Raw genomic sequence first — 27,322 nt, 5'->3', positions numbered from 1 at the left:
CCTGTCAACAAGAACGCTGTTCTAAAAACAATGTTTATTTTTGCAATTGCGTTTGGCGGTGCAGAAATTACACACTTTAGGTTTGACATCCAAAAAATTAAACACTCAAGTCAAATTAAAATCAAAATTAACTATTTACTTTTATACTTGTTCATGGTTTAAGTGATGTCAATCAGCCCTCTTATTTTTCGACTTCTCCACTCCAACCACCTGCCACAACTTTTCACAATCTAATCAATTTCTGATGGGGAATACTTTTCTCTTTCAACTGGAAATACATCACACTATGAGGAGTTGGAAAATGTGTTATGTTGCCTTTTAAAGACATCTAAACTCATATACAAGAAGACATACAAAGCACACACACATACACTTACTCTCACATCCGCCATGTTACATTCTGTTTGTTTGTACCTGTTTTTGACCCAAAAAACATCCAAAATAACCACCCACAGTTCAATACGCATTTTGTGAAGAAAAAAAAAAAAGAACATCTTTTTTTATTTGATAAATTTATCAGTATGGCACAGAAACAGAGCTTGAATGATCTGAAAAAGATTTGGCACATTACCATTACAGCAGAATGAATCTGCCCTCCTCCTCCACAATACACACACATTCAAACAAACAAACACACGCACGCATATAAACACACATGACACATTTCTGATTTTAATAAAACACACATTCCAGAGCGATTTATCTAACAGGTTCAAACAGAGTCAGGAGAAACAATCACATCAACTACTTTCAATAATTCAGAGGGAATGTTTAATTGAACAGAGGGAAGGAAATATCTGAGGAATCAGTTTGCTTCTCTGTTGTGTTTTTGTTTTTTATTCCTTTCAAGAGAGGATTGTGGTTGCATTGAGTGTGTCTGTGTGTTAGAAAGCAGACAGTTGAGAATTTCTGTTCTCCTACAGGATGAAACAATAAACAGGAGGCTGATAAGAGAGAGAGAGAGAGAGAGAGAGAGAGAGAGAAATCTGGAAGAATTTGCCACTTTCCATGAACGGGGTACAAAAATAGGGCCTGAAACTATTGAAAAAATAAATTTTTCTTTTTCCTTCTTCAACAAATGGTCAGTAAAAGCAGGTGTTAAACCTTAAAGGGATAGTTAATCCAAAAAGGAAAGATCTGTGGGTCCATACAATGCAAGCAAATAGTGGCTATAACTTTGGTGGTCCAAAAAGCAAATAAATATATAAAAATAATCCATACAACTCCAGTGGTTAAATCTATATCTTTAAAATCAATATGATAGGTGTTGGTGAGAAACAGATAAATATTTGAGTCCTTTTTAAAAACTATCAATTTTTTTTTTTACTATAAATCTCTAGAAATTGACACTGAATGTGGAGATTTATAGTAAAAAAGGACTGAAAAATGTATCTGTTTCCCGATTAAACCACTAGTGTCTTATGGATTATACCATTATGCTGCCTTTATGTGATTTCTTTTTTTTTTTTTAGCTTCAAAGGTCTTGTCACTGTTCACTTGAATTGTATGGACCTACAGAGCTGAAATATTCTTCTAAAAATCTTCGTTTTTGTTCTGCAAAACAAAGAAAGTCAAACACATCTGAAATGGCATGAGAGTGAGTAAATGATGAGAGAATTTTCATTTTTAGGTGAACTATCTGTTTAAGAGAATGTTGATCGTCAAGCCAGTAAATTGAAATATTACATGAGCCATTTTATTTTATAATGATTTTATATATAAAAACACTTGGGATATGACTAAATATAGTTTAAAACCCTGATTTGTGATTCTTTTATATTCTAGAAAAAAAAAAAGAAAAAAAAAACACTATGCCAGAATGGGTAACTGGGTTGCAAATGTTATCTAAAATAAGTTGCCACACAGTAAAGGCTAGTTTGGGACAAAATGTTTTGTGGTTATCGATAAGCTTACCCATAAAATAAAGCAAAAATATATGTTTTGTCACCTTTTCTTTCAATAACTTAACATGGGTGAAAGTTTGATAAATGCAGTCAGTATGACAATTTCTGTAAAATTGGGAAAATGGAATGAGATCATCTAATTCGTCCAAATAAAGCTGAACAGCTTAAGCCTCTGAGGTAGGACAGGCCCATTTTAAAGGAAACTTTTCATGTTAGGTTAATTTGATCTTAGGTTACAATTTATCTAAGATATTTTATATTTCCCACAACAAAAGCATTGGATTGGTGTCTCAATTACTTAAAAAATGCATACCAAAGTGCACTGTATTTATGTGCCAAGAAGGGAAAGGAATGAGATTCAGTAAAGGGGTTCTAAATTAAAGGGCAGAATGAGTAGGAAGAGGAAGGGGAGGAAGAATGTCCCTCTTTTTCCTCATTCTCTTTCTCTGTAAGCTGATGACTCTGAAAGAAAAGGTCTGATGTGTTATCCGCATGTCAAAAGATATAGACATAGGGAAGGAGAGAGAGGGTGAGAAAAGGAGAGAGAAGGGTGATGTCAGCTGTGCACCTCTCATTTCTGCAGGTTACAAACAGTAAGGTCATCACAGCCTAAAGTAATGCTTGACATACATGACAAGCAATGTCCCTACATACACACACACAGACACACAGATGACTGCTCAATTTGGCAGAGAGACAGACTTGTACAATCTTTCGTACACACAAGCTTAATGTCAATGAGCAAACGCACAAGGCTCACATAGTGGAAGCAAGTTCACACAGAAATGTACAACATACACTACATCACACAGATGACAAAAACACACACAGCGGTATATGCCCAAATAATCACTGTAATCTGGACACCTGAATTGACTCTTTAAAATGCTGAAAGTGTGCTCGACTACACTGTTCATCTAGATAAACACCAGTTATAATGCTCATCTACATCATTTGAAAATCACTTGATTAATTGCTGCTGCCATGATCAATACAAAATGTAAAAACATCTATTTTTAATAAAATTCAGTTTAACGCAACATTCTGCAGGAAGCACAAGGCAAAAAGTGTTGTGTTTTGTACATAAGGCCGGGGGTTAAATTGGGGTGGAACAGTCTGGAACTGCATTCCGGCACCTCCGATTCCAAATTTCTTTTTTTTGTTGGCAGTTTGTCACTTCATTCTATTTCCATTTGCAGGCTCCAGTTCAGTTTTTGATGCATTCTGTCTCCATTTAGCAAGTGTGCTCATTTGAAAACACCTTTGAAGTTCTTTAAAGTTAATTACGTAAGTATTATGCCTCCGTCTAGTCTGTATCAGAACCTGGTCCACTATATTCTCCAAGAACAGCACTCTTTAAAAGGGGTGTGTTAAACCAAGTGGGATGAAATGTGTGGTTGCAGCGGGGTGTGTTGGTTTGGGGGGTTGGGGGCTTACTTTAAATACTTACAGCGCTATTTTAGCACATTTTGTGCCTCATTAAAGGAATATGCCCTCCATTTTCTATAAAAAATGCAAAACAAAAATCAAGGTTGCAGTGAGGCATTTGGAAGTGAATGCAGACAATTTTTGGATGGTTAAAAAGGCAGAAACGTGAAGCTTATAATTTTACTAAAGCACATTAATTCTTCTTGTGTATTTTTTGAGCTGTTATGTTGTTTAAATCGTTTTTATAGTAATTTTAAATTTGTAAAATTGGCTATAACTTTACACAGAAAAGGTTAGAGATTTCATAACATTAAAACACAGATTGGCCCCATTTACTTCCATTGCAAGTGGCGCACTGTAACCCAGATTTTTATTTTATTTTATCGAGGGAAACGTTTAAATACATTTTTGTATTTGGTTATCAAAATTATGCCACAAATGCTTTTTATAGAGCTTGACCTGACTGAAACTGAAATATTTTTAGGGATTTTGCAAAAGTGCAACATCGGTTTACTGAATTTCCCCCTCATTGTTTGGTAGATGTATGAACACCTTTCCTTAGGATACAAAATCACTGATGCAGGCAAGTGTATGCATGCATGCGTGCACACACACGCACACTGAAATAAGACAAAATGTGAAGTGACAAGACATGTCCGAACGCCCTATAACAGCCAGCCTCATCGCTCCTATTTCCCCGCTTGATTATCAGCAGAATTATAATACAAGACACAAGGGTATGCCTATGATAAAAAGTTTATTTGAAGGATAAAACATGTATGTATTCTAATGTGACGTGCTCTATGATTAGGGTTTTGCGAAAACCACATTTGACAGGGAAATAGTTCTAAAAAGAATTACGACTCTGCAAACCTAAATCAAAAACTCAGCTCTGACAGAAGAGGGGAAAAGTTAAGTAAAATCAATAGTTCTAGTTAAACTTTATTTCACATTGATAAATGTTTTCTGTTATGCCGCTCTGTGCCTTTTAAAGTTTTTGCACCAAAATCTGTGTGCGATTTCATGTTCTGAGATAATGGCATGCTTTTGCTTCACCTCTTCTGCTAATCTTGTTCCACGTACCACCACTCTGCACTGTAACTGGGTCACATTCAGATCCTTCATTTCGCTTAGTGTTAGATGGCAGCAGTGCCCTGACCCCGAGAACCCAGATGAGGTTCTCCTGTAGCTCAAGTGTGGGTAGCTCTATGCCAACACAGCGGGAGTCGGATCTTCATAAGATGATCAGGTCACAGCTCGTTGCACTCTCACTAGTCCCTCCGCAGGGAGGCTGGCTGGAGATTGCGCACTTCAAAGTTTTTCCAATGCACTGCCTCTCTGGCATAAACCATCACTTTCCAGCTTCTCTTAAACAAACCTCACACAGGGCATTTAGGCATTACGATGGCCATAACCCATGAACAATAACTGTAGAGCCACAGTATGAATGGAAAGTTCATCCTTAGAGAGATGCTGCTTCAGCGATTTTAACAGTGCCAACTCACTCAGGACACTGGCACACCCTTCCAAAGCCCTAACAGAAAAAGATGTAGTGTCATAAGACTTTCTAAACCAGACAGCAGAATCACACGGTCTCTAAACCAAAGAGCATTGTGGGAGGACACACAGGACTGAAGAAGAATGAAAACAGTTTTTCAAATGGTTTGTCCTGACAGATCTATGAAATAATCTATGAGTGCTGAAATTAAGCAATATTATTCATTACCATAAGCAACTCGCTCAACTGTCACTATCCTCATAGCCTTTGCAGAATCCAATATAGCTGTTTGTTTTAAAGACGTCAGTCACACAGAGGTGGTCTATAATTTATGGAGGAAACTATCCATTAGTATTCCTATTCATCTCAATTGATGTTGCTTCATACAGAATTCTCTAAATGCACCTCGAGGATGCTTGAACGAGGAAGCGCATGAGCATCCTATGCTAAATAATTTTTGGTTGCACACACAAATTCTCCTCCCCCTTCACACCTGACACAACAGTTTCAATTCATGTTGGCACATACTTTACCTGTGCATCTTGAATTATTAGACTTTATTATGAAATTATCAATTCACCAAGTTTCAACAACATAAATGCAGCTTCACAGAGATGGTGCTCTGAAGTATAATGTGAGCAGGAAATTTCATTTTACAAGTACATCTTGCTTCGATTCCTCCATCCTTGTTTTTACTTTCCTTGCATCCTTATCTTGTTTCCTAAGAGAGAGGAGCTAGGACTCAAGAAAGGAAGCAAGGAAAGGAAACGAGGATGGACCATTTAAGAAATGAGAAGGTGTTCTTGCACTTGGGAACCACAGAAGTTTTTGAGCCAGTCATCTGGGCCCTAGAAAACAAATCACTCTGGAACCGCTACTTTTGAATGGCCATCAAGATAGGAGAAAGATACTTTTTGGGTCCAGATGGTGTAGTAATGGCACAGCTAGATCTCATAAAAATTATGAGACTTTGGCAACATTTTTGAAAAATGACATTACGTGGTTCATTACATTACGCAAGTTCCTTGGTGAAATACCCATTGTGTGGCGCTAAAAACAAGTTTAATGTTTTCCCCAAAAAGTTTTAAACCAACCAAACCTATCGTACCTCTTCACCTTCAACCTAAACCTAATTGATAGTGTCATAAAAAGCAAATATGTGATGAAACACAGATGAGGATTTTAAGGTTAATGCTTTATCGAGTTTTCAATCAACATTGCAGGGTAAGAAATTAACTTTTTTGCCCACCAGCCACAATGGCTGTTGAATGCCCAAGCCACGTTGTTTATATATATATATACACTCACCTAAAGGATTATTAGGAACACCTGTTCAATTTCTCATTAATGCAATTATCTAATCAACCAATAACATGGCAGTTGCTTCAATGCATTTAGGGGTGTGGTCCTGGTCAAGACAATCTCCTGAACTCCAAACTGAATGTCAAAATGGGAAAGAAAGGTGATTTAAGCAATTTTGAGCGTGGCATGGTTGTTGGTGCCAGACGGGCTGGTCTGAGTATTTCACAATCTGCTCAGTTACTGGGATTTTCACGCACAACCATTTCTAGGGTTTACAAAGAATGGTGTGAAAAGGGAAAAACATCCAGTATGCAGCAGTCCTGTGGGCGAAAATGCCTTGTTGATGCTAGAGGTCAGAGGAGAATGGGCCAACTGATTCAAGCTGATAGAAGAGCAACTTTGCCTGAAATAAACACTCGTTACAACCGAGGTATGCAGCAAAGCATTTGTGAAGCCACAACACGCACAACCTTGAGGCGGATGGGCTACAACAGCAGAAGAACCCACCGGGTACCACTCATCTCCACTACAAATAGGAAAAAGAGGCTACAATTTGCAAGAGCTCACCAAAATTGGACAGTTGAAGACTGGAAAAATGTTGCCTGGTCTGATGAGTCTCGATTTCTGTTGAGACATTCAGATGGTAGAGTCAGAATTTGGCGTAAACAGAATGAGAACATGGATCCATCATGCCTTGTTACCACTGTGCAGGCTGGTGGTGGTGGTGTAATGGTGTGGGGGATGTTTTCTTGGCACACTTTAGGCCCCTTAGTGCCAATTGGGCATCGTTTAAATGCCACAACCTACCTGAGCATTGTTTCTGACCATGTCCATCCCTTTATGGCCACCATGTACCCATCCTCTGATGGCTACTTCCAGCAGGATAATGCACCATGTCACAAAGCTCGAATCATTTCAAATTGGTTTCTTGAACATGACAATGAGTGCACTGTACTAAACTGGCCCCCACATTCACCAGATCTCAACCCAATAGAGCATCTTTGGGATGTGGTGGAACGGGAGCTTCGTGCCCTGGATGTGCATCCCACAAATCTCCATCAACTGCAAGATGCTATCCTATCAATATGGGCCAACATTTCTAAAGAATGCTTTCAGCACCTTGTTGAATCAATGCCACGTGGAATTAAGGCAGTTCTGAAGGCGAAAGGGGGTCAAACACAGTATTAGTATGGTGTTCCTAATAATCCTTTAGGTGGGTGTATACTCTATAGATCTTTTCCCCCTACTTTATATACTAAAAATAGTATAGTTGAACATAAACTCAGCAAAAAAAGAAATGTCAATTTTTCAGGACACTGTATTTTAAATCCAAATATTTTTACAGATCTTAATTGTAAAGGGTTTAAACAATGTTTTCCATGCTTGTTCAATGAACCATAAACAATTAATGAACATGCACCTGTGGAACAGTCGTTAAGACACTAACAGCTTACAGACGGTAGGCAATTAATGTTAGTTATAAAAACTTAGGACACTAAAGAGACCTTTCTACTGACTCCGAAAAACACCAAAAGAAAGATACCCAGGGTCCCTGCTCATCTGCATGAATGTGCCTTAGGCACTGCAGATGTGGCCAAGGCAATAAATTGCAATGCCCGTACTGTGAGACACCTAAGACAGCTGATTGTCCTCGCAATGGCAGACCTCATGTAACAACATATGCACAGGATAGGTACATCCGGATATCACACCTGTGGGACAGGTACAGGATGGTAACAACAACTGCCAGAGTTATACCAGGAATGTACAATCACTCCGTCAGTGCTCAGACTGTCCGCAATAGGCTGAGAGAGGCTGGACTGAGGGCTTCCAGGCCTGTTGTAAGGCAGGTCCTTACCAGACATCACCAGGAACAATGTAGCCTATGGGCACAAACCCACCTTCACTGGACCAGGCAGGACTGGCAAAAAGTACTCTTCACTGATGAGTTGCGGTTTTGTCTCACCAGGGGTGATGGTCTTTAAAGGAATGAGTGTTACACCGAGGCCTGTACTCTGGAGCGGGATCGATTTGGAGGTGGATGGTCCATCGTGGTCTGGGGCGGAGAGTCACATCATCATCGGACTGAGCTTGTTGGCACTGCATGCAATCTCAACGCTGTGTGTTACAGGGAAGACATCCTCCTCCCTCATATTATACCTTTCCTGCAGGCTCATAATGACATGACCCTCCAGTATGACAATGCCACCAGCCATACTGCTCATTCTGTGTGTGATTTCCTGCAAGACAGGAAAGTCAGTGTTCTGCCATGGCCAGCGAAGAGCCCAGATCTCAATTCCATTGAGCATGTCTGGAACTTGTTGGATTGGAGGGTGAGGGCTAGGGCAATTCCCCCCAGAAATGTCCGGGAACTTGCAAGTGCCTTGGTGGAAGAGTGGGGTAACATCTCACAGCAAGAACTGGCAAATATGGTGCAGTCCGTGAGGAGAAAATGCACTGCAGTACTTAATGCAGCTGGCCGTTACTTTTGATTTTAACCCCCCCCCACCCCTTGTTCAGGGACACATTATTCAATTTCTGTTGCCCACATGTTTGTGAAACTTGTTCAGTTTGTCTTAGTTGTTGAATCTTTTTATGTTCATACAAATAACTACATGTTAAATTTGCTGAGAATAAAAGCAGTTGAAAGTGCGAGGACGTATATAGATAATACTGTACAACACATAAAAATACCAACATATTACTATCATAATGATAAATTTGCAACATACACATAGAGGCTAAACAGTAGACAAGCACAAAAGAGAAACTTCTTGTTCGAGCACCATTTCTAAGCTGTACTGAATTATTATGACTACACGTGACAATTCACCTGAAGTACCCAACGTCGCTGCATGCATAGTTTGAACAGTAACATATACAGCAACAAATATCTGGAATTATAATGTCAAAAAAAAAAAGAGTGCACCTGCAGAGATGCATTCACAATGCATGGAAAACATGAACTGCTCAGTGGAACTAAAGCTAACAAAACTCCTCTTGATATGGTCAGTGATCACTTGCTGTGTTCACATATACACACCAAATCTTGTGAACTGATTCCACATGACTGACAGAAAAGAAAGAGTGAAAACCTATCACATGCATGTTTTCGGTGAAAAGCAGTCGCACTGTGCACGTGAGAACACCACTGAACCTCCACAAACACTGTGAATCAGACATTTGCACCGACCACTTTTCTTCTGTCTGTTCATCACAATATAATCAGGTGTGTTGTTTGTTCAAGCATGAGTCTGTGTGTCTAAAGGCATTTCTTTTCAGATGTCACACTAGATGTCTTACAGGTCGCCTACCACAGAAGACTTGTGTTTCTGCAGAATTAAAATGTGTGTTTCCCAATCAGTGGGCATTTTCAAAATGTGTGTTTTTGAACCGCTTTACACAATTTGTCTATTACATTGAGATTCCCTACAATTTTTCATTGGATAGTTGAAAAAGGCACATTCCGGTTTGAAAACACCCACAGATTGGGAAAAGCCCATTGTTTTTCCGCAGAGACCTATATTTCCACCACAGTGGTGGGCAGATGACCAAAATGACCTCCCACTGCACAAAAAGTCCCTGCATTTGGTGTGTGACTAGTGCTAATTTCATACTCTGAATATAACGTACCTCTAATCCCTACCCTAAACCTAACAGATAGTATCGTAAATTAAAATGTGAGATAAAAAAACAGAACTGCTGAAGCATCCATGTCATTTTGTGATACTTCTATGACAGTTTCGGCTCATGTGTTTAAAAGAACTAATACCCCAGGTCCTTTGCATCACAAGTGCAATGCTCTATTACATAAGCTACAGTGCAATTCAGTTGCGCATGAATAAGCTTAAGCTTATTTATGAACTGATAATCTGCCCTTGCGATTTGTGTTCAATGTTGTTGTAGCACCTCTACTTTCACCAGGAATCTGCCGCAATGCGTACAACGAGCCACTTAAAAATAATTTTGAAAAAAATGTAGGTTTAGTAATGTGATTGTATGAGCCCAGGTTGTTATGGCATCTACCAACAGGGACTAACTCTCCTTTGCTAAACAGCCAAACCTTGACCCCTTGGAATAAATAAATGAAAGAGGGTTTCATTCAGTCACAACAGCGAAAACTCATTCCATCCTTCAAAGTTAGAAACAGCCCGTTTAGGAAAAGCAGCTAAGTAACAAAAAGCAATCTCTTAAGCCTCACTTAGGCACATGCTGTGGATGGATATTACTGCAGACATAAATGCCCTTTGAGCCTAAGCTCAAGTATGCATACATACATGTCAGACTCATGTGCACATAAAACATTTGCACTTACCAGCCAGTCAAGTGCCATCCAATCAACAATTGCAGTGACATTTAGGAAACCTGCACCATGGATGATTACATCTGGTGACGAGGCACAAGCTACAGTATACAAAATGATATAGAAGACATTAATGTGGTTTCTGAATCCATCCACTGAGATGTCACATGTAATTATCAATCCCCTGTCCGGAGGTTTTGTGACTGTGTGTGTGTATTTGAGGGGAGAGGTGAAAATAAGCACGCTGTATTTGCATACGCATGTGGCCGAAAGTTTGGAATGATGTACAGATTTTGCGCTTATGGAAAGAAATTGGTACTTTTATCCACTGGTATTCAACAGATCACAATGTATAGTCAGGACATTAATAATTTGGAGAAAAAAAAAAGTCAGAACTTCTTAAACTACCGTAATTTCCGGACTATAAGCCGCAACTTTTTTCCCACGCTTTGAACCTCGCGGCTTATACAATGACGCGGCTAATATATGGATTTTTCCCGCTTTCAAATTTTATAAAATTTTTTTTAAAAAAACATTCTGTGACGTGCTCAGTTTTTTGGCGGCGTGAAGCTTTCATTAGACCAATGAAATTGCCGAACGGGTTAAGGTCAAAACAACTTTTTTTGTTTACTGTTTAGATTAAATAGAGCGCGCTCAAACTTCCCATCATTCTGATTACGGTAGTAATTTTGTCACCCTCACCATGGCAAAGACATGGAGAAATGCATATGATGCAGCTTTCAAGTTGAAGGCGATTGATCTGGCTGCTGCACGGGAGCTTGGTCTTAATGAGTCGATGATAAGACGTTGGAAACAGCAGCGTGAGGAATTGACTCAGTGCAAAAAGACAACTAAATCTGAGGCTATTTAACTCCGACACCGAAGGAGATGACTTCAGTGGTTTCAGTGCACAGGACGAGGAAGATAGTGACCAATGACTTTATTGGTAGGCTACTGTTTACTGCAAATGTTTTATTACAAGCCGTGTGTGGCAGCGGGGGCGTGGTCAAGCGCCCGTCCGGGAGAGAAAAGCTGTAAGGGCGCTTACACCTGCGCTAAATTATGTCTAACACCGGTGTCTAATTTCAAGTGCCCTGCTTCACGTGTCCTTCTTGGGAAAACTGTCACACGGGCACCAGTGTGACAGTTTTCAGCAGGGCACTTGACGTTCCAGGTAAGGCTTTTAATGGCCACAGCAATGTTTACAATCAATTTTATAAAGTTTCTCAATTCTTCTATGCGCCAACACTAGACTGACGTGTGTCACTCTCTCAGCTTTGTGGCTGCTGCATTTTATGCCACTCTCCCCATACTTACTGAAATTAGACACCGGTGTTAGACATAATTTAGCTCAGGTGTAAGCGCCCTTACCGCTTTTCTCTCCGGCGCTTGACCACGCCCCCGCTGCCACACCGTGTTTCGTTAAAGCCTGAGTAAAGTTAATTTGTTTCAATGTACCGGTAGGCACCTGCGGCTTATAGACAGGTGCGGCTTATTTATGTTCAAAATAATATTTTATTTAAAAATCAGTGGGTGTGGCTTATATTCAGGTGCGCTCAATAGTCCGGAAATTACGGTACTTAAAAGATTTCTCATTAAAAATCCTCCACATGCAGCAATGACAGCTTTGCAGATCCTTGGCATTCTAGTGGTCAGTTTGTCCAGATACTCGGGTGACATTTCATCCCACGCTTCCTGTAGCACGTGCCATAGATGTGGCCGTCCTGTTGGGCACTTCTCATGCACCTTACAGTCTAGCTGATCCCACAAAACTATATAGATCTCCATAGAACACACTTTCCAATTATCTGTTGTCCAATGTCTGTGTTTCTTTGTCCAATCTAACCTTTTCTTTTTGTTTTTCTGTTTCAAAAGTGGCTTTTTCTTTGCAATTCTTCCAACAAGGACTGCACCACTGAGACTTCTCTTAACTGTTGTACATGAAACTGGTGTTGAGTGAGTAGAATTCAATTAAGCTGTCAGCTGAGGACATGTGAGGTGTCTTTCTCAAACTAGAGACTCTGATGTTCTTATCCTCTTGTTTAATTGTACATCTGGCCTTGTTAGAGCCAGTTGTCCTTTATCTTTGAAGACTGTATTGTACACCTTTGTATTGTGTTTTTTGAAAATTTCAAGCATTGAATAGCCTTCATTCCTCAAAACAATGATTGACTGATGAGTTTCTAGAGGAAGCTGTTTGTTTTTTTGCCAATTTTTTTAGCCTTAACCTTTAAAAACTTTTTATATTGACCTTAAGACATGTCAGTCTATTGCATGATGTGGCAACTCAAAAACAAACACAAAGACAATGTTAAGCTTAATTTAACAAACAAAATAGCTTTCAACTGTCTTTGATATAATGGCAAGCGATTTTCTAGAACCAAATTAACAATTTAGCATGATTATTCAAGGATAAGGTGTTGGATTGATGGCTGCTTGAAATGGGGCCAGTCTAGATTTGATCAAAAAAGACTTTTTTCAAATAGTGATGGTGCTGATTTTTACATCAGTAATGTCCTGAATATACTTTGTGATCAGTTGAATGCCACGTTGGTGAATTAAAGTACCAATTTCCTTCCGAAACAGCAAAATCTGTACATTATTCCAAACCATTGGCCGCCAGTGTAGGTGAGGGTGTTGGTCTACCTATCATTATGAGGACTTTCCATAGATATAATGACTTTTATACTGTACAAACTATAGATTCTATCCTCTAAACCTAACACAACCCCTAAACCTAACCCTCACAGAAAACCTTCTGCATTTTTACATTTTCAATAAAACATTGTTTAGTATGATTTTTAAGCGATTTGAATTATGGGGACACTAGAAATGTCCTCATAAATCACATTTATAGCATAATACCCTTGTAATTACTAATTTGTAACTTACAAAATTGTCCTCGTAAATCACAAAAACACACACACACACACACACACACACACACACACACACACACACACACACACACACACATATATATAAATGTCCTGATGGGTATCAGGAAGCCAACACAACAACTACAACAGCAAACTAGGCACACGTTCAAACAAACCATGCAAACACACTCACGACTAATATTATAAATCGCACACACTCAAGATGGTTTAATGCTCAATTCCATATCTGTCACACACACACACACACACACTCAATCTCCAGGGCTATATAGGTCCTCTGAGTTGAACAACACACTGGTCCTCTCTCTCTTTCATCCTCCAGAATGAAGGACAACAGTTCTATGAGCAATGAGTGGCAAAAAAAAAAGTTGCTGATTACATCAGTCATGAATTATTCAACAGGAGTTTGCCAATTAAGACCAAGCAGATATTTTATTTTTTATTGGTATTCCATAAACAGCTAAACTGACACCAGGGTCAGAAATGTACTTTTTGCCCACACCTGCCAAATGTGGGTGATTTAAGGATATTTCACAAATATTTCTTGCCAGCCATGAAACTGTATTTTTTTTTCTGTATGTTTGTTGGAATTATTTAGCTGGTTTTCTTTGCATATTTGTGATTAGGTCAATCACAGTATCAGAAAGGAGATAAATTGATTTAATTCAAGGAATATTCCAAATATGTGTAACCCAAATGGTGTTCTGAAGAATTAGAAATAAACATCTTAAAGTATATTTTCAGCTGAGGTAAATGGTAGTCTATTTAATTGCAAAAATCACATTTTTAATAGCATTCTGTTGGTAAGTGTTAATGTTGGACCAGGGCTGACACTGCACAATCAGAAATAATTAATAATGCATGGTGATAGACTGGTGGTGCAATGCTGTTTTTTTAAAGCCATGGCCACAATTGGTAGTGTCAGTGTCATAGCGCTGTGACGGGCTGTGGAACTGTGGTAAAAATTGTTTGTTAGAGACACCAGCTACATCCACACCCTGTCATGGAAGATTTGTCTGTTCTCTCAGCCCTGACAATTACAATGGACCAGTGTTATACATAAGGAATAACACCATCCCTCGCAGTTTGTTTAGGAATAAGACCGTCACTAAGGCATTTACAATGACCTGGGCTGAAGCAAGATTTTTGGTTAGGATGTAATTTATATTCTAGAGATGCACTCTCTCCAGAGATTTGTGGTTGAGTGGGTGCTGGTTGTGTATATAATATTCTCCAGGTCTTCCTATAGTCGGCTCACTGCTTATTCTAAATCAGTTTTTGTCTAGTTTTCCAATCAAAATATCGAAACATGCTTAAAAAAAGAATGCAAAAATGTGATGCAAAATAGTAATAAGGCATGTTTATGAGAATGTCTTGAAATAAAGGAACTTAAGCTCAATTGACAGGATTTCTGGCATAATGTTGATTACCCCAAACAATTATTTAGACTTGTTCCTCCTTTTCTTTAAAAAAAAAAAAAAAGAAGACGAAGAAGAAGCAAGAATCGTCACTTACAATGGAAGTGAATGAGGATGATTTTGGAGTGTTTAAAGGCAGAAATGTACAGCTTATAATGTAATAAATGCACATACCGTACATTATTTCTTTTGTTCAAAAGTAGTTTAAATCGTTGTTTTTACAGTTTTAGGGTTTTTTGGTTTACGGCACTACATCATTATGGCAACAAAGTTGTAAAACTGGCTATAGTTTTACACAGAAAAGGTTAGTAAGTGATTTTATTACAGTAAAATAATGTTAAAAAGCATATTGTTTATGTCTTGTGGCTATAATTTTGAAACAGTACTTTTTTTTTACGTTTACAGATTGGCCCTATTTACCTCCGTTGTAAGTGCCTCACTGAAACACACATTTTACCAAGAATAGTTAGACAAAAATACTGATTTAGAAAATGATTGTTTGCCCAGTTGTGCATTTTGGATTTTGCCTTATTTAAGATAAAAACAACAGACTTATTGTTGATGAATCCAGAACCAAAAGTGCAAACGAACAAATACAAATGTTTGAAGTAAATGCTGGAATACGATCTTTACCCCAATGCCCAAAAGCAAGAGCTGCCCTAGATTTGTTTGTCAAAGCTTGAGCATGACTGCTACTATAACACAAAAAAGGGGACCAACATAATGTCTCTGAACTTTTGAGAATTATCATGGCCACTAACAGGGCAGTAGAACCTGCGGTTTCAACCAGTTGAAAATCAGCAAGGCTGCCCCCTGACTTATTGATTGGGGTTAAAGGAAAAACTGTGGAAAATGAATTCCAAAATTATGCTTTTTCCTCATTTTGGGTAAAAGCCTAATTCAGAAGATCATGCATAAGCCTCGAGCATACGAAAATATACTAAAGTGATTTAAACCGGGGATTTAAAATGGATGTCTGGCTCTCACCTTCTCTCATGACAGCCTCTCTTTCTTAAAGGGATAGTTCACTTAAAAATACAATTGTCTGTCATTATTTACTTTCCCTCATGTTGTTTCAAACCCATATGACTTTATGTCTTCTGTGCAAAACAAATGGAGATGTTTGTAAATTACCATTCACTTTCATTCAATGCAACAAAAAAAAAAAAGATGCAATAAAAGTGAATGGTGACTGAGACTAACACACTACCTAACATCTTTTGTCTTCCACAGAAGAAAATCATACAGGTTTGGATGACAAAATTTTCAGTTTGGGTGAACTATCCCTTTAACACCATAAAAACAAACATGTGCAAACTTACATACACAGAAAGACACATGCTTTCCGCATACTGTACTCGCAGCACACATACACTCTTTTACACACTTAAAGACACAAAGTAACAACAGAAACACGCTCTCTTATTGTAAAACATACACACTTAAAAATATCACATGCACGCACGCATGCATGCAGAGGGCAACGAAAAAATAGATCAATGAGAAAACATTGATTGAAATACATGTTTGTCTTCAGTTAAGCTTACAAAAGCTGAAATGGCAATTTTCATGAGCAATTATAGTTGTCAAACTCTCTCACACACACACACACAACACATGGTTTAGCCAAACCCGCAACACCACATTCTCGGGTGCTCTTTGCATAAATCCTAACCATTAGGTGGGCAGGGTCTTTCTCCGCAAAGCGTGTTTATGAGAGAGCTGAGACTCACCGTTTCGATGTGTATGAGTGTGTGTTTCAGGCTCTCATCCCTGTGACTCAGATACTGCAGTGCTTCGATGGAGAAAGTCTTTATACCTTTGTCACAGCTTTTACAATCTATATAAAAACATTTGTATCTGAGATTGCAGGCTATGTAAAAATCCCAAGTGATTAGGATGAGTTATGTGATATTTTATAACAGTCTTTGCCCTGTCCGACTACCAGTCTGCTTGACAACACTTTCTTATAAGTTGCTTTGGAAAGAAAGCAGATACCTTGAGCATAAATGTAATACGACCACTGTCTGGTACACACATATGCACGCACACACAAACAGATGTGTATGTTAATCATTTGAGAACCAAATGAGCATATGCAAATCATGGGTATGAGAGGGAAAATATGATAATGGATGTGCCTATAGAAGATCTCACTAATTGCAACTCAATGTTCATGAATGTCATTGACAAAAAGATTTACTGATCGCAAGGGCTGAGGCGCAGTTTAAGTGCTGGTAATATGCTAATGTGTGATTTAAGAACAAGGAGGACAATGGGTAGGGTAAATGAGATGGTTATGTCCTCATAAATGGTGTCCTATACTGCCTCAGTCCTCGCATTTGCATTTGAGACCTGAATGCCATGATGGGGACTGTCGCAGCAGCAACAGTGACCAGGGAAACCTCACCATGGGAACCTGTTGGGATGCCGTGCTAGAGTATGGATGCACCAATATGTCGGATGACAATTGACATGGTGGTGGCAATGCATTTGGGTGTGAGGACATGCGTGTGGTTATTTGTACGTGTTGTTGGGTAACAAGGTTTGACGAACACAGACGCGGGGACCCACGAATATGGCACCCTGGCTTTCACAGTGTTTGGCACATTAGTGCGAAGTCGTGTTGCTGTGGCAACAGGGTGTTGACATGGCACAGTCACACTTCTTGGCACTGATAATGGGTGAGACGTTGAGAACAAGTGAATATCAGAAGCCTGGTCTCTCTCTCATATCTTTTTCTGTGCAGAGAACGACGCTACCAACCAGCCACATCACATTCTCTCTGTTTCTGAGGAGAACTGTCCCCAAGCTTTTAGCTCCAAGGGTTACATACAGTGATACCTCAAATACACGAAAAAAGAAAAGACAAAAACATCAAACAAATCAATGCCACCAAGTTTCACAATTTCAGTTGCCATTTTGTGTGCCATATTTATATATTTTTTTAAATTTCGAAGTGACTTCTGCTAACAGAACATTTTTCATAATTATAACGAGTGTAATATTAGCTAATTATAATAACAAGAACAATATTACAATTAAGATAACTCTTGATTTTGAAAAACAAAAAACAAAATGAAACTAGATAAAAACAAGTAATGAAAGACACTTATTATCATAATAGTTTTGTTTTTAAAAGAGCTCTATAAGTTTCTATAGTTTTCATTTATTTGTCCATTTAAATTTTTAAAAAAGTTTTCCAAACTCCAAATCTCGCTCACTGAGTGGGTTGCTCTTACCTTTCAAATGCTGTCCTCCATTTGCTTTCAGAATCTCTGCTCATACAGTAGTTCCGTCCACATGTCCGGACACAGTGTTCACTATAATCCATATTACCCCTGCAGGAATCACCAGAGTTTGTGTACTGTTCTGAATCATGGGCAAAAAGGTAGGGTCCTGATAAAGTTTTGTCTTGTACAAAAAACAGAGGGTACAGGCCATTGAGGGAGCCATTTTAAGGCCCATCCATTTTTTTTTTGTCACTGTAGTTATTCATGGTGCTTCAAGCTAAATGTTGTCATTGTCAGTCCTTCCACTGCTATTCCAACGAGGGGATTATCAGCTGTAGCAACACTTTTTACACAATGAAATACAAGCATCACCTCTAGGTAAAAACAAAGAAACTGACTAAAACAATTTCTATGCTTTTGATACTTTTCAATAATGATGATAGTACGTGTAATGTAATGTCAACATTAACCTGTTTTTGAAATCAGATTTCACAACTTCCCATTTTCCCTGTATAGCAGCATGTAGATCAACCGTTACAGTTTATTTTCATTGCATTACATAGTGTCATCATTATTGTCTGTATCTGATATTGACACAATTTGGATCAATTTGAACAAAGACCTGTAGATTCATACAGTAGTGTATTTATAATGTGAATTAAAATCACCTCTCCTCAATAACCCTGTTAGTTATAGAACAAGAAGGTCCCTTTTAAGGAAAACAAAGCCAAAGTATCTGAAGTCAAATAAATTTTCCAGAATTCTTAAATGCATCCCTGTACCTTTGTCTCCTCAGCATATCCCTTAAGTCCCACAAGGGTGTAACAGTTTCAGATGTGTTTTTAAGCAGAAAAAGGATTTATCAGTGACAAAGCACTACAACAGCAGTTGGTAAATTCTTCAAAAGCCATGGCTTTCATTCAGAAAAATTTAAAGATTCTTCTTAATTTATTTCTCTGAATTAAAATATATTTATATAGGCAGAGGCTATTTGCAATAAGTGTAAATAGCCATAGATGCTATTTACACTATGTGCAAATAGCGACAGATGCTATTTTCACTAACTGTAAAAAGCAAAAAAAGCATGTTCTTTGCACTAAGTGCAAATAGCGTTACACCAACCACTACACCAACCTCTACCCCTAACTTACAAAAATTAACCATGGTTTTACATTTACATTTACATTTATGCATTTGGCAGACGCTTTTATCCAAAGCGACTTACAGTGCAATTATTACAGGGACAATCCCCCCCGGAACAACCTGGAGTTAAGTGCCTTGCTCAAGGGCACAATGGTGGTGGCCGTGGGGTTCAAACCAACGACCTTCTGATTAACAGCCCTGTGCTTTAGCCACTACACCACCACCACTCACAAGTAACCATAGTATCACCACGATATTTTTCTAGTAAAATCATAGTAACCACAAAATTAAACATGGTTACTATTAACTACTATTAACAACATGTTACTGTAGTAACAACATGGTTAGTACATCAGAACTATATTGGTTACTGCAATATTACTACAGTAAAACCATGGTTAATTTTAACCAGATCAAATCCTTCTCTCAACTCCCCGACTATTACTGTGACCAAATCAATGCAATTCATCTCTTTAATTTATTACTATAAGTAGTGTTATAGGAAATATTAAGAGTACAGAAATAGCGAACAAGTGTCAAAGGGTGGGTTTCAAACCCAGTTCTCCAGCGTGACAACACATACACATACTGTCATTACACCCAGAGCTACTACAGCTGCACATGGGGGGCACTTTGAACTTTTGGAGTGCAAATAGTCACTTAGTTATCCAATATCTTAATCCACTAAATGTCTAACCTGTTAACCAGTGTAATGTCTCTGCCCCATCATGAAAAATACAAATGTGCCTACATTCATTGATTAGCAGTTGACCACAAATAAATCTGTCGTGACTGTCTTGAGTTTGGTCTGAGCGGTGGTGGGAGTTGGTGTAAATAGCCTCTGCTAACAAGATAGGCTATTTGCACTTAGTGTAAATAGACACTCTGATTTATATATCATGTATACTTTCATAGTTGACATATTCTCTTAAAATTTGTATATCTTTCATTGTCTTTTTGCACTTTCGGCACATTTTCTGTGAGAGCCATTGGGGAGAGAGTCCATCATCACAAAACACAAGCCCTATACACAGTGCTGGTCTATTAATCCACTTTCCTTCAGCAGGACTGCGAACCTCTACAAAATTTGAATGATCCATTTTGTTATCTTTTGCACTCTAAACCGTTAGCATGGGTTACCTTTCGTTCTCAGCCATTTGTGTCTGTATTGGAAATACTTAAAGGTTCATGTATTCCTATATACACTTCCTACCTGATGGTGCCTATGATGTGTTTTTCATTTTGTAGTATCTCTGCTTTATTTATGGAGTTCTGTGTATGAGGTTGTATATGCACATATGTATTGATCTTTTTATCTTCTGAGATTGTGTCTGTACATATGCGTATTTATGCTGATGTGCAAAGATTTTGCCTTGGCACAGATTGGTGCAAGTCTGGCACATAATTATCAATCTTGCATTAAAAAGTAATGTATTGATTCATATTGTTTTGGCAAGTGTGTTATTGTTTGCTGATGTTCGATGATCCCCTTAATATGTGTGGATCAGAGTGTGACAAAGACTGTGATTTTTACTGCAGTGTGGTTGCCTTCTAGAGACTCCCACACTCTCTACCAGCGCATTTACTTTGTAGTGGTTTCATAGCTGTGCCTTATTCTTCTGAAGATAATATTTCATACAATGCTGGGCTTAACTTTCTCATTACTCCTGAGAACATACCCATAGGGGTTGAACAGCCAATACCCTTCATCTGTTTCGGTCTCCCTGATACTACTTCTCAATCCTTTATTTGTACATTTACCATTCTCTCTCTCCCTCTTTCTCTCTCTCTCTCTCTTCCTTGACTTCAGATCTGGGTTTCTTGGACATTCTCCTTGGAGCCACTCTTGAAGAGCAATGGCTCAATCTGTGGGTTCTGCCCTTTGCCTATCAGGCCTTTCAGTGACCCATGGAAGCCAAGGGTCGGCAGGGGCATTGAAGAAGGCATGGGGCATGGTGTGCTACCTGCAGAAACTGGCACCTGTGTGCAAGAGATGGGGGTAGTCTGGGCCTGGGAGCAAGGAGAGGGGTTGTTGTTATTGTTTAGGCCTCCAACAGAACCTCCACCAAGGCCCAGACCCATCATGTTATTGTTGAAGTGATGGGCCTTGTAGTAATGGTTGAGATGCTCTGCTCGTGCAAGGTTTGGGAGGTTGACAATTTCAGGGTGGTGAAGCCGGAAACTCTGACTGCCTCCACAGGATCCTCCTTGTGGTACTGTGGAACCTCCTGAGATGCCGCTACCACGAAGGCCTGTTCCTGCTCCAATCTCATCTTCGACATTAATGATCTCTATGGCTCGTGCCGGCCCATGGTGTTTGTGCAACTGGTGCTGCTTCCTCAGCTTGTAGAACACCACCAGCATGACTGCAGCCATGAAGGTGATGGCCACAAAGCAACCAATGATGATCTTAGTGGTCTTCATCACATCATCAAGACCAGAAGGGTAGTTGGGTTCAGATATGGGAAGGGTTAAAGTGGGTTTGGTTGCACGGGGAGAGGACGATGAGCCAAGGATTGAGAGAGAAGAGGCGGTAGTGGGGACAACCTCATGCCAGAGGTGCCCAGAAGGTGTAGGGCCAGGAATATGGATGAAGGTCTCATTGATGGCACGCAAGGCAGAATCTTCTTCTCCTGTGGTCTCGACTGTTTCCACAGTGACCGTGGTGAAGTAGGTGTAGTTGACATTGACATCTGCTGCAGTCACATTCAGGACAGCAGTTGCCGTGGTGTTTCCTGCTGAGTTGGTCACCATGCAGGTGTACTGGCCCGTGTCACGCAGAGTTACGTTGGTGAAATTCAGTGTGCCATCATGCAGCACGGAAATCCTGACACGATAGGAGCCATGGGTCATTAAGGTTCCGTTTGGGGTTATCCAGTTGACAGAGGTCATGGAGGTACCAGTGCGACACTTGAGCTCAGCAGCCATGCCCTCAGTTACATTAAGGTCAGTGGGTGGCTCCACAATGACAGGGGCATAGCAGGTGAAATGGCTCTGGTCGAGCTCTCCAATGTATTTTCCCTTAAGGTAGGGTGGTGCATGGCACCGTGCACAGCAGGTTGTGTTGCTCGGTACAGTTTCTTTGAGCCACCAGCTTAGCCACAGCACGTCGCAGTTGCACACCCATGGGTTATGATTGAGGTGCACCCTCTCCAACTTCTGCAGAGGTGTGAAAAGATCATGGGGCAATGAGTGCAGGGAATTATGAGATAGGTTGAGCTCCTCTAGGTTCTTGAGATCATCAAAGGCATTGCGCTCAATGACAGACATTTGAGAATGCATGAGCCACAGTTTGCGCAAAGATTCTAAGCCCTGAAAGGATCCAGGTCTGATGATTTCCAGACGGTTTCCAGACAACTCCAGCTCCTCTAATCGCACCAGGGGGGTCAAGTTAGGGATGTCCTTCAGACCACACATACCCAAGTTTAGGTAGCGCAGGTTGATGAGTCCAACAAAGGCTGCATCAGATATATAATCCAGCTTCTTGAGTTCGCCTAAGTCAAGACGCCGCAGGGAGGGAACACGGTGAAAGGCGTAGCCTGGTAAGGTCTCAATGGGATTGTTTCGTAACCACAGCTCCCGCAGCTTGCTGAGGTACTCGAAAGCCTGTGATGGCACCAGCGTGAGGCGGTTGTCAAACAGTTCCAATGTGTTGAGGTTTGGGAGGCCATTGAAAGCACCGACCTCTATCTGACGAATCTGGTTCTTGGAGAGCTGGAGGATCTCCAGGTGCCGTAAGTGTTTGAATGTGTCTGACTTTATCACCTAAGTGAGAAAATTACAGGTACAGGTTTAGGGTTGAGTTAAGTGTGCTCAATTTACATGCCCATGTTGGCTGCTTCATAACATTTTAGACAAACAATAAAGTCAAGATAAAGTTAACAGTAAGCACATTCATTATTGACTATGGTGCTTTACAGAAAATTGTTTTGCAACAATTTGCCGTTTGTTTTCGATTAGGTCTTTTTCATGGAAACACACATTAAAACAAAGGCAACAGGTGAATTGTATAAGTTAGTAGAGGGATATTTCACAAATAAAATGAAAATAGTACACAAAAGGAAATGTTAGGCAGAATGTTAGTCACAGTTACAATTCACTGTCATTCCATCTTTTTCCCCATTCAATAATAGTGAATGGTGACAGAGGCTGACATTCTGCCTAACATTTCCTCTTGTGCTCCACAGGAGAAAGATACTCATACGGCTTTGAAACAACATGAGGATGAGTACATTATGACAGAATTGTATTTTTGAAGGGAACTTTCCCTTTAACAGTCATCCTAGGAGAATTTGCAAAAACTCAATGAAACAATAAGGATGAAAAGACTATAGCAACGCATCCTAACTGCTATGAGGCTCAGTACATTTGATACAGCTGGAGCTGCTTTTCTTGGGCAGAGAGAAGCGTTCTCCTGGCCTACTGCCACAATCCCCTCTCTATATAGAGCAGGGGAGGGGAGGAGGGTGTTAAACACACTGGGTTGGGGGGGCGTTGAAGAGGAGGGTGGAAACTGTCAGAGCTGCACTCTCGTGGTATAATACTAAGGGAGAGAAAGAAGCCAACGAATCTAGGATGCCTTCAGGTATTACATTTTTTTTTAGATTTATAATCATTTAAAGTGGGGTTTGAGGACATAAACCAAATCAGAATTTTTATGCTCAAATGGAGGCTTGATGAAAAGCAATTATTATTATTTATTATTTATTTTTAATAAGCTTGTGTTTAGTTAACTCTTTCTGTGCTAGGGTTATTTGGGTATTTGCTGCTGCAAATTCTATATCTTAAGATATCCAAACCTTCAAACTTAAAGTAGGTCATCTTAAAGAGATAGCTCAACCATAAATGAAAATGAAAACTTCCTCTCTTTTAATCCTGTATTACTTTCTTTGTTCTATGGTACAGAAGAGATGTATGGCAGTATGTTATTCTCAGTCACCACTAAATTTAATTAAATCCTTTTCCCATAAAATGAAAGTGAAGTGACTAAAACTCATTCTGCCTAATATCTCATTGTATGTTCCACAGAAAAAAAGAACAAAAAAGTAATATGGGTCTGAAACAACATGATGCTGAGATCAGAGAATTTACATTTTTGGGTGAACTTAATTTGATACCTAACTCTACATTGAAACCTCAGTATTTGAGAAAGGCTGAGAAAAATAATTTGTGCTTACACAATGCAGTGTTGAACAAACATTAGTGAAAATGACACTCAATATTTTAGTGTGTCAGCAAATAAACAAACCTGTATTTACCTGTATCGAGTTCTCCTGTAGGTTGAGGTATCGTGTGTTGTTTGATATACTCTCGGGCACCTCGTCCAAGTTTCGTCTTGTACAGATTACTCGACTAGCTTGATTAGAACAACTGCAAGGGGTGGGACAGGTAGAGACCGCTCCCACTGTCTCTTGGCCTGGGAGGATGAGCCACAACAGCAGCTGGGCAAATAAGAGGAGGAGGGGGGAGGGACTAGGAAGGCTGGTCACCGTGGTGATGCGCATGGCAACTGGGTCATGACCCTTCCTGTGTTCCAAAGAGGTTGATAGGCTGATTTTAAAGGTTCAAATGTCTTTTGAAATTTGTCTGTTCACTTTTGTAGCGTTCTCAAGGCTTCAGTTCATGGCTGCATTTTTCAGTGGAAATATTCAGTCTCCTTGGTTGGTAAGCTGATTTGATGTTTTTCAAAGTACAGATACAATTACATGAGTTGTGCCTTCATTCCTTTAAAGGGTCTTCTGATTTGACAGGCCTCTTTGTGATGAACACATGTTTTACTGCAAAAAGAGAAACAAAGGAGAAATAAGACAAGAGAAGTCATTTTGTTACTCTTACACCATGTTCTGGCCAGACAATAAAGCATAAACAATAAAAGTTCCTTGTAAATCCGAGTTTTTGTCCTAACCAGCCTGACCGTTTCAAGCTGCGAGCAGCGGGACATCTTGCCGGTCACTTGGTTTCTATTTAGGCGACATTCTGCCAACCCTGAAACCTCATATGTCCAAAATCCTGCTCCACATAACTACATTAAACAGTGGTGATTTCTCAGGGCCAGCAAAGCCTTCTCTGCTGCGTAAAAATGCCTAAGAATTCTTATTAAACATTCTCGTTGAGCTTTTTGCCTATGTATCTTGACCTCCTATGTATTAAGGAGGACTGATTTTCACTTCAAGTAAATTGGTAAGTGCTTTTTGCATTGTTATAACAACATCAGGAGTTTTCTAAGTGTATTTTAGGCTGTCAATTAGGCAGATTGAGCATTCAACTTGAAGCTCGATTACAGCTCTTTATGCTTGACGCATGCAAAGAGCACTGTACATACTCACTGTGCTGGTGTTGAGCACAAGGAAGTATAAGATCCCATTGACTTGCATTGTATTGACAAACAGACAGCATATATCCTTCAAAATATCTTTGTTTGTCATCCGAATTAAAATCATACGAATTTAAGACAGCATAAGGGTGAGTAAATAATGAAAGACTTATAATTTTTGGGTGAATTATTCCTTTAAATATTATACATTTTCTATTTGGCTTGTGTTTGATGGACAAATTGCTTTTCGCTGGAATCATATTGCATCACGCCTGGTTAGGAAACCGAGTCAAATATGGATTTTATTTCAAGTTCACAGAAGTGATAAAATGCCTCATAGTTAGTTGCAATAAAATGATAATTAATAAAAAAAATTAAAAGATAATTAATCCATAAAGGTGACAGGGACTAAAGTAGCTTTAAGTGATACAGAGGAAATATGTTTCATATGCAGTCTCTCTCACACATCTTATTCGAATTATATTTCAGGTCATGTTACTTAAAAAGGACTTCAAAGTTTGAATGAGTGTCTCTGCAGAACTTGTTTTAGTAGTAGTTGTTTTTCTTTGTTGCAGAAGCCCATTATAATCCTCTGTATGCAGTATACAGAACGTCATGGTTACTGTTATATCCTCCGTTCCGAGGGAAGGAACGAGACGTTGTGTCGAATGAAGTGACAGAAGGGGTCTTCCCGGGATGGCAAACATACCTCTGAACCTGAGAAAAGGCCAATGTCAAGTTGGCAGACAGAATTTGTATGCCCCGCCCCAGACATACGGGTATAAAGGGAAGCGGGGCAGCGAGTGCCAGTCAGGATTTTGCACTGAATAGCCGAAATGTATGGTCGTTTACAGTGGTAGGTCTAGTGCTGTGGCAGGAGGGACACAATGTCTCATTCCTTCCCTCGGGGAACGGAGGTTACAACAGTAACCATGATGTTTCCCCTTCTGTCACTCACTCGATGTTGTGTCGAATGAAGTGACACAAGGGGTCCCATATAAAAACACCACGCACTGACCGTGTTACATGAACTGCAGAGACAGGTGCAAGCAGGCTACTGCGTGCTAGAGGCAACTGTGTCGGCTGCACATAGCCCTCCACAAGGCAGCCGCGCCTTTAATCTCATTATATCTCTCACATAGGACGTGAAGCGGCTGGGGCTATCTTAACGCTATGAAATGCACCAGGGAAGGAGGTCTTTCCCGGTCCTATTCTTTCAGGGGGAAAAGACCCTGTGGAGGCCACATCCTGCCCAGTCTAGGGGGAGGTAACATGTGGCAAATACACCATGAGGGTTGTGAAGCCGTACGTGGGAAATAGCGTGGTGGTAGGTCCTGCCTAATGAGGGGGGACACTACAAGCACGGCGACTGGGGCAGCGGGGCTGCCTCCGCCGACAGGGGGACTGTACCGCGGGAAATACATCACTGGGAGTTTGCCTGAAAAGGGAACTTCTGAGTAAGCTTGGAAAGAGTGATGTTAATCCTTTTATTATTAAGTGGTTTTTCTCTTTCTTAACCAAATGTACTCAAATTGTAAAAGTAAATAATACACTCTCTGATCCAATACCTATTAGTATTGGTGCGCCTCAAGGTTGCGTATGCTCTCCTTTTCTGTTTACTTTATATACAAATGACTGTTTTAATACAAATAAGAATAACTATATAATCAAATATTCTGACGACACAGTAATATTGAGTCTTTTGGCGAAAGATCATGATATATCAGTTTTGCACAACCGTTCGGCTCCGAAGAAAAATTCTGACTGGCACTCGCTGCCCCGCTTCCATTTATACCCGTACATCTGGGGCGGGCATGCAAATTCTGTCTGCCAAGTTGACATTGGCCTTTTCTCAGGTTCAGAGTTACGTTTGGCATCCC

The 27,322-nt window shown here is 39.7% G+C and overlaps 1 protein-coding gene across 1 annotated transcript in view; it reads right to left on the bottom strand.

Moving 5' to 3' along the window:
* Positions 1 to 17,714: 17,714 nt before the first annotated feature.
* Positions 17,715 to 27,322, bottom strand: part of LOC127653051 (leucine-rich repeat-containing protein 4B-like) — a 70,004-nt gene continuing 60,396 nt past the window's right edge. Inside the window, exons 3-4 of the mRNA XM_052139556.1 lie at positions 24,388 to 24,906; positions 17,715 to 22,894 (exon numbers count right to left, since the gene is read on the bottom strand). Coding sequence (XP_051995516.1) covers positions 20,936 to 22,894; positions 24,388 to 24,633 — 2,205 coding nt within the window. The 5' untranslated portion in view covers positions 24,634 to 24,906 and the 3' untranslated portion in view covers positions 17,715 to 20,935. The remainder of the gene's footprint in view (positions 22,895 to 24,387; positions 24,907 to 27,322) is intronic.

Source organism: Xyrauchen texanus, chromosome 12, assembly GCF_025860055.1.
Source record: "Xyrauchen texanus isolate HMW12.3.18 chromosome 12, RBS_HiC_50CHRs, whole genome shotgun sequence".
NCBI classification, from domain to species: Eukaryota; Metazoa; Chordata; class Actinopteri; order Cypriniformes; family Catostomidae; genus Xyrauchen; species Xyrauchen texanus.
This window is presented reverse-complemented; position numbering and strand designations above follow the sequence as displayed.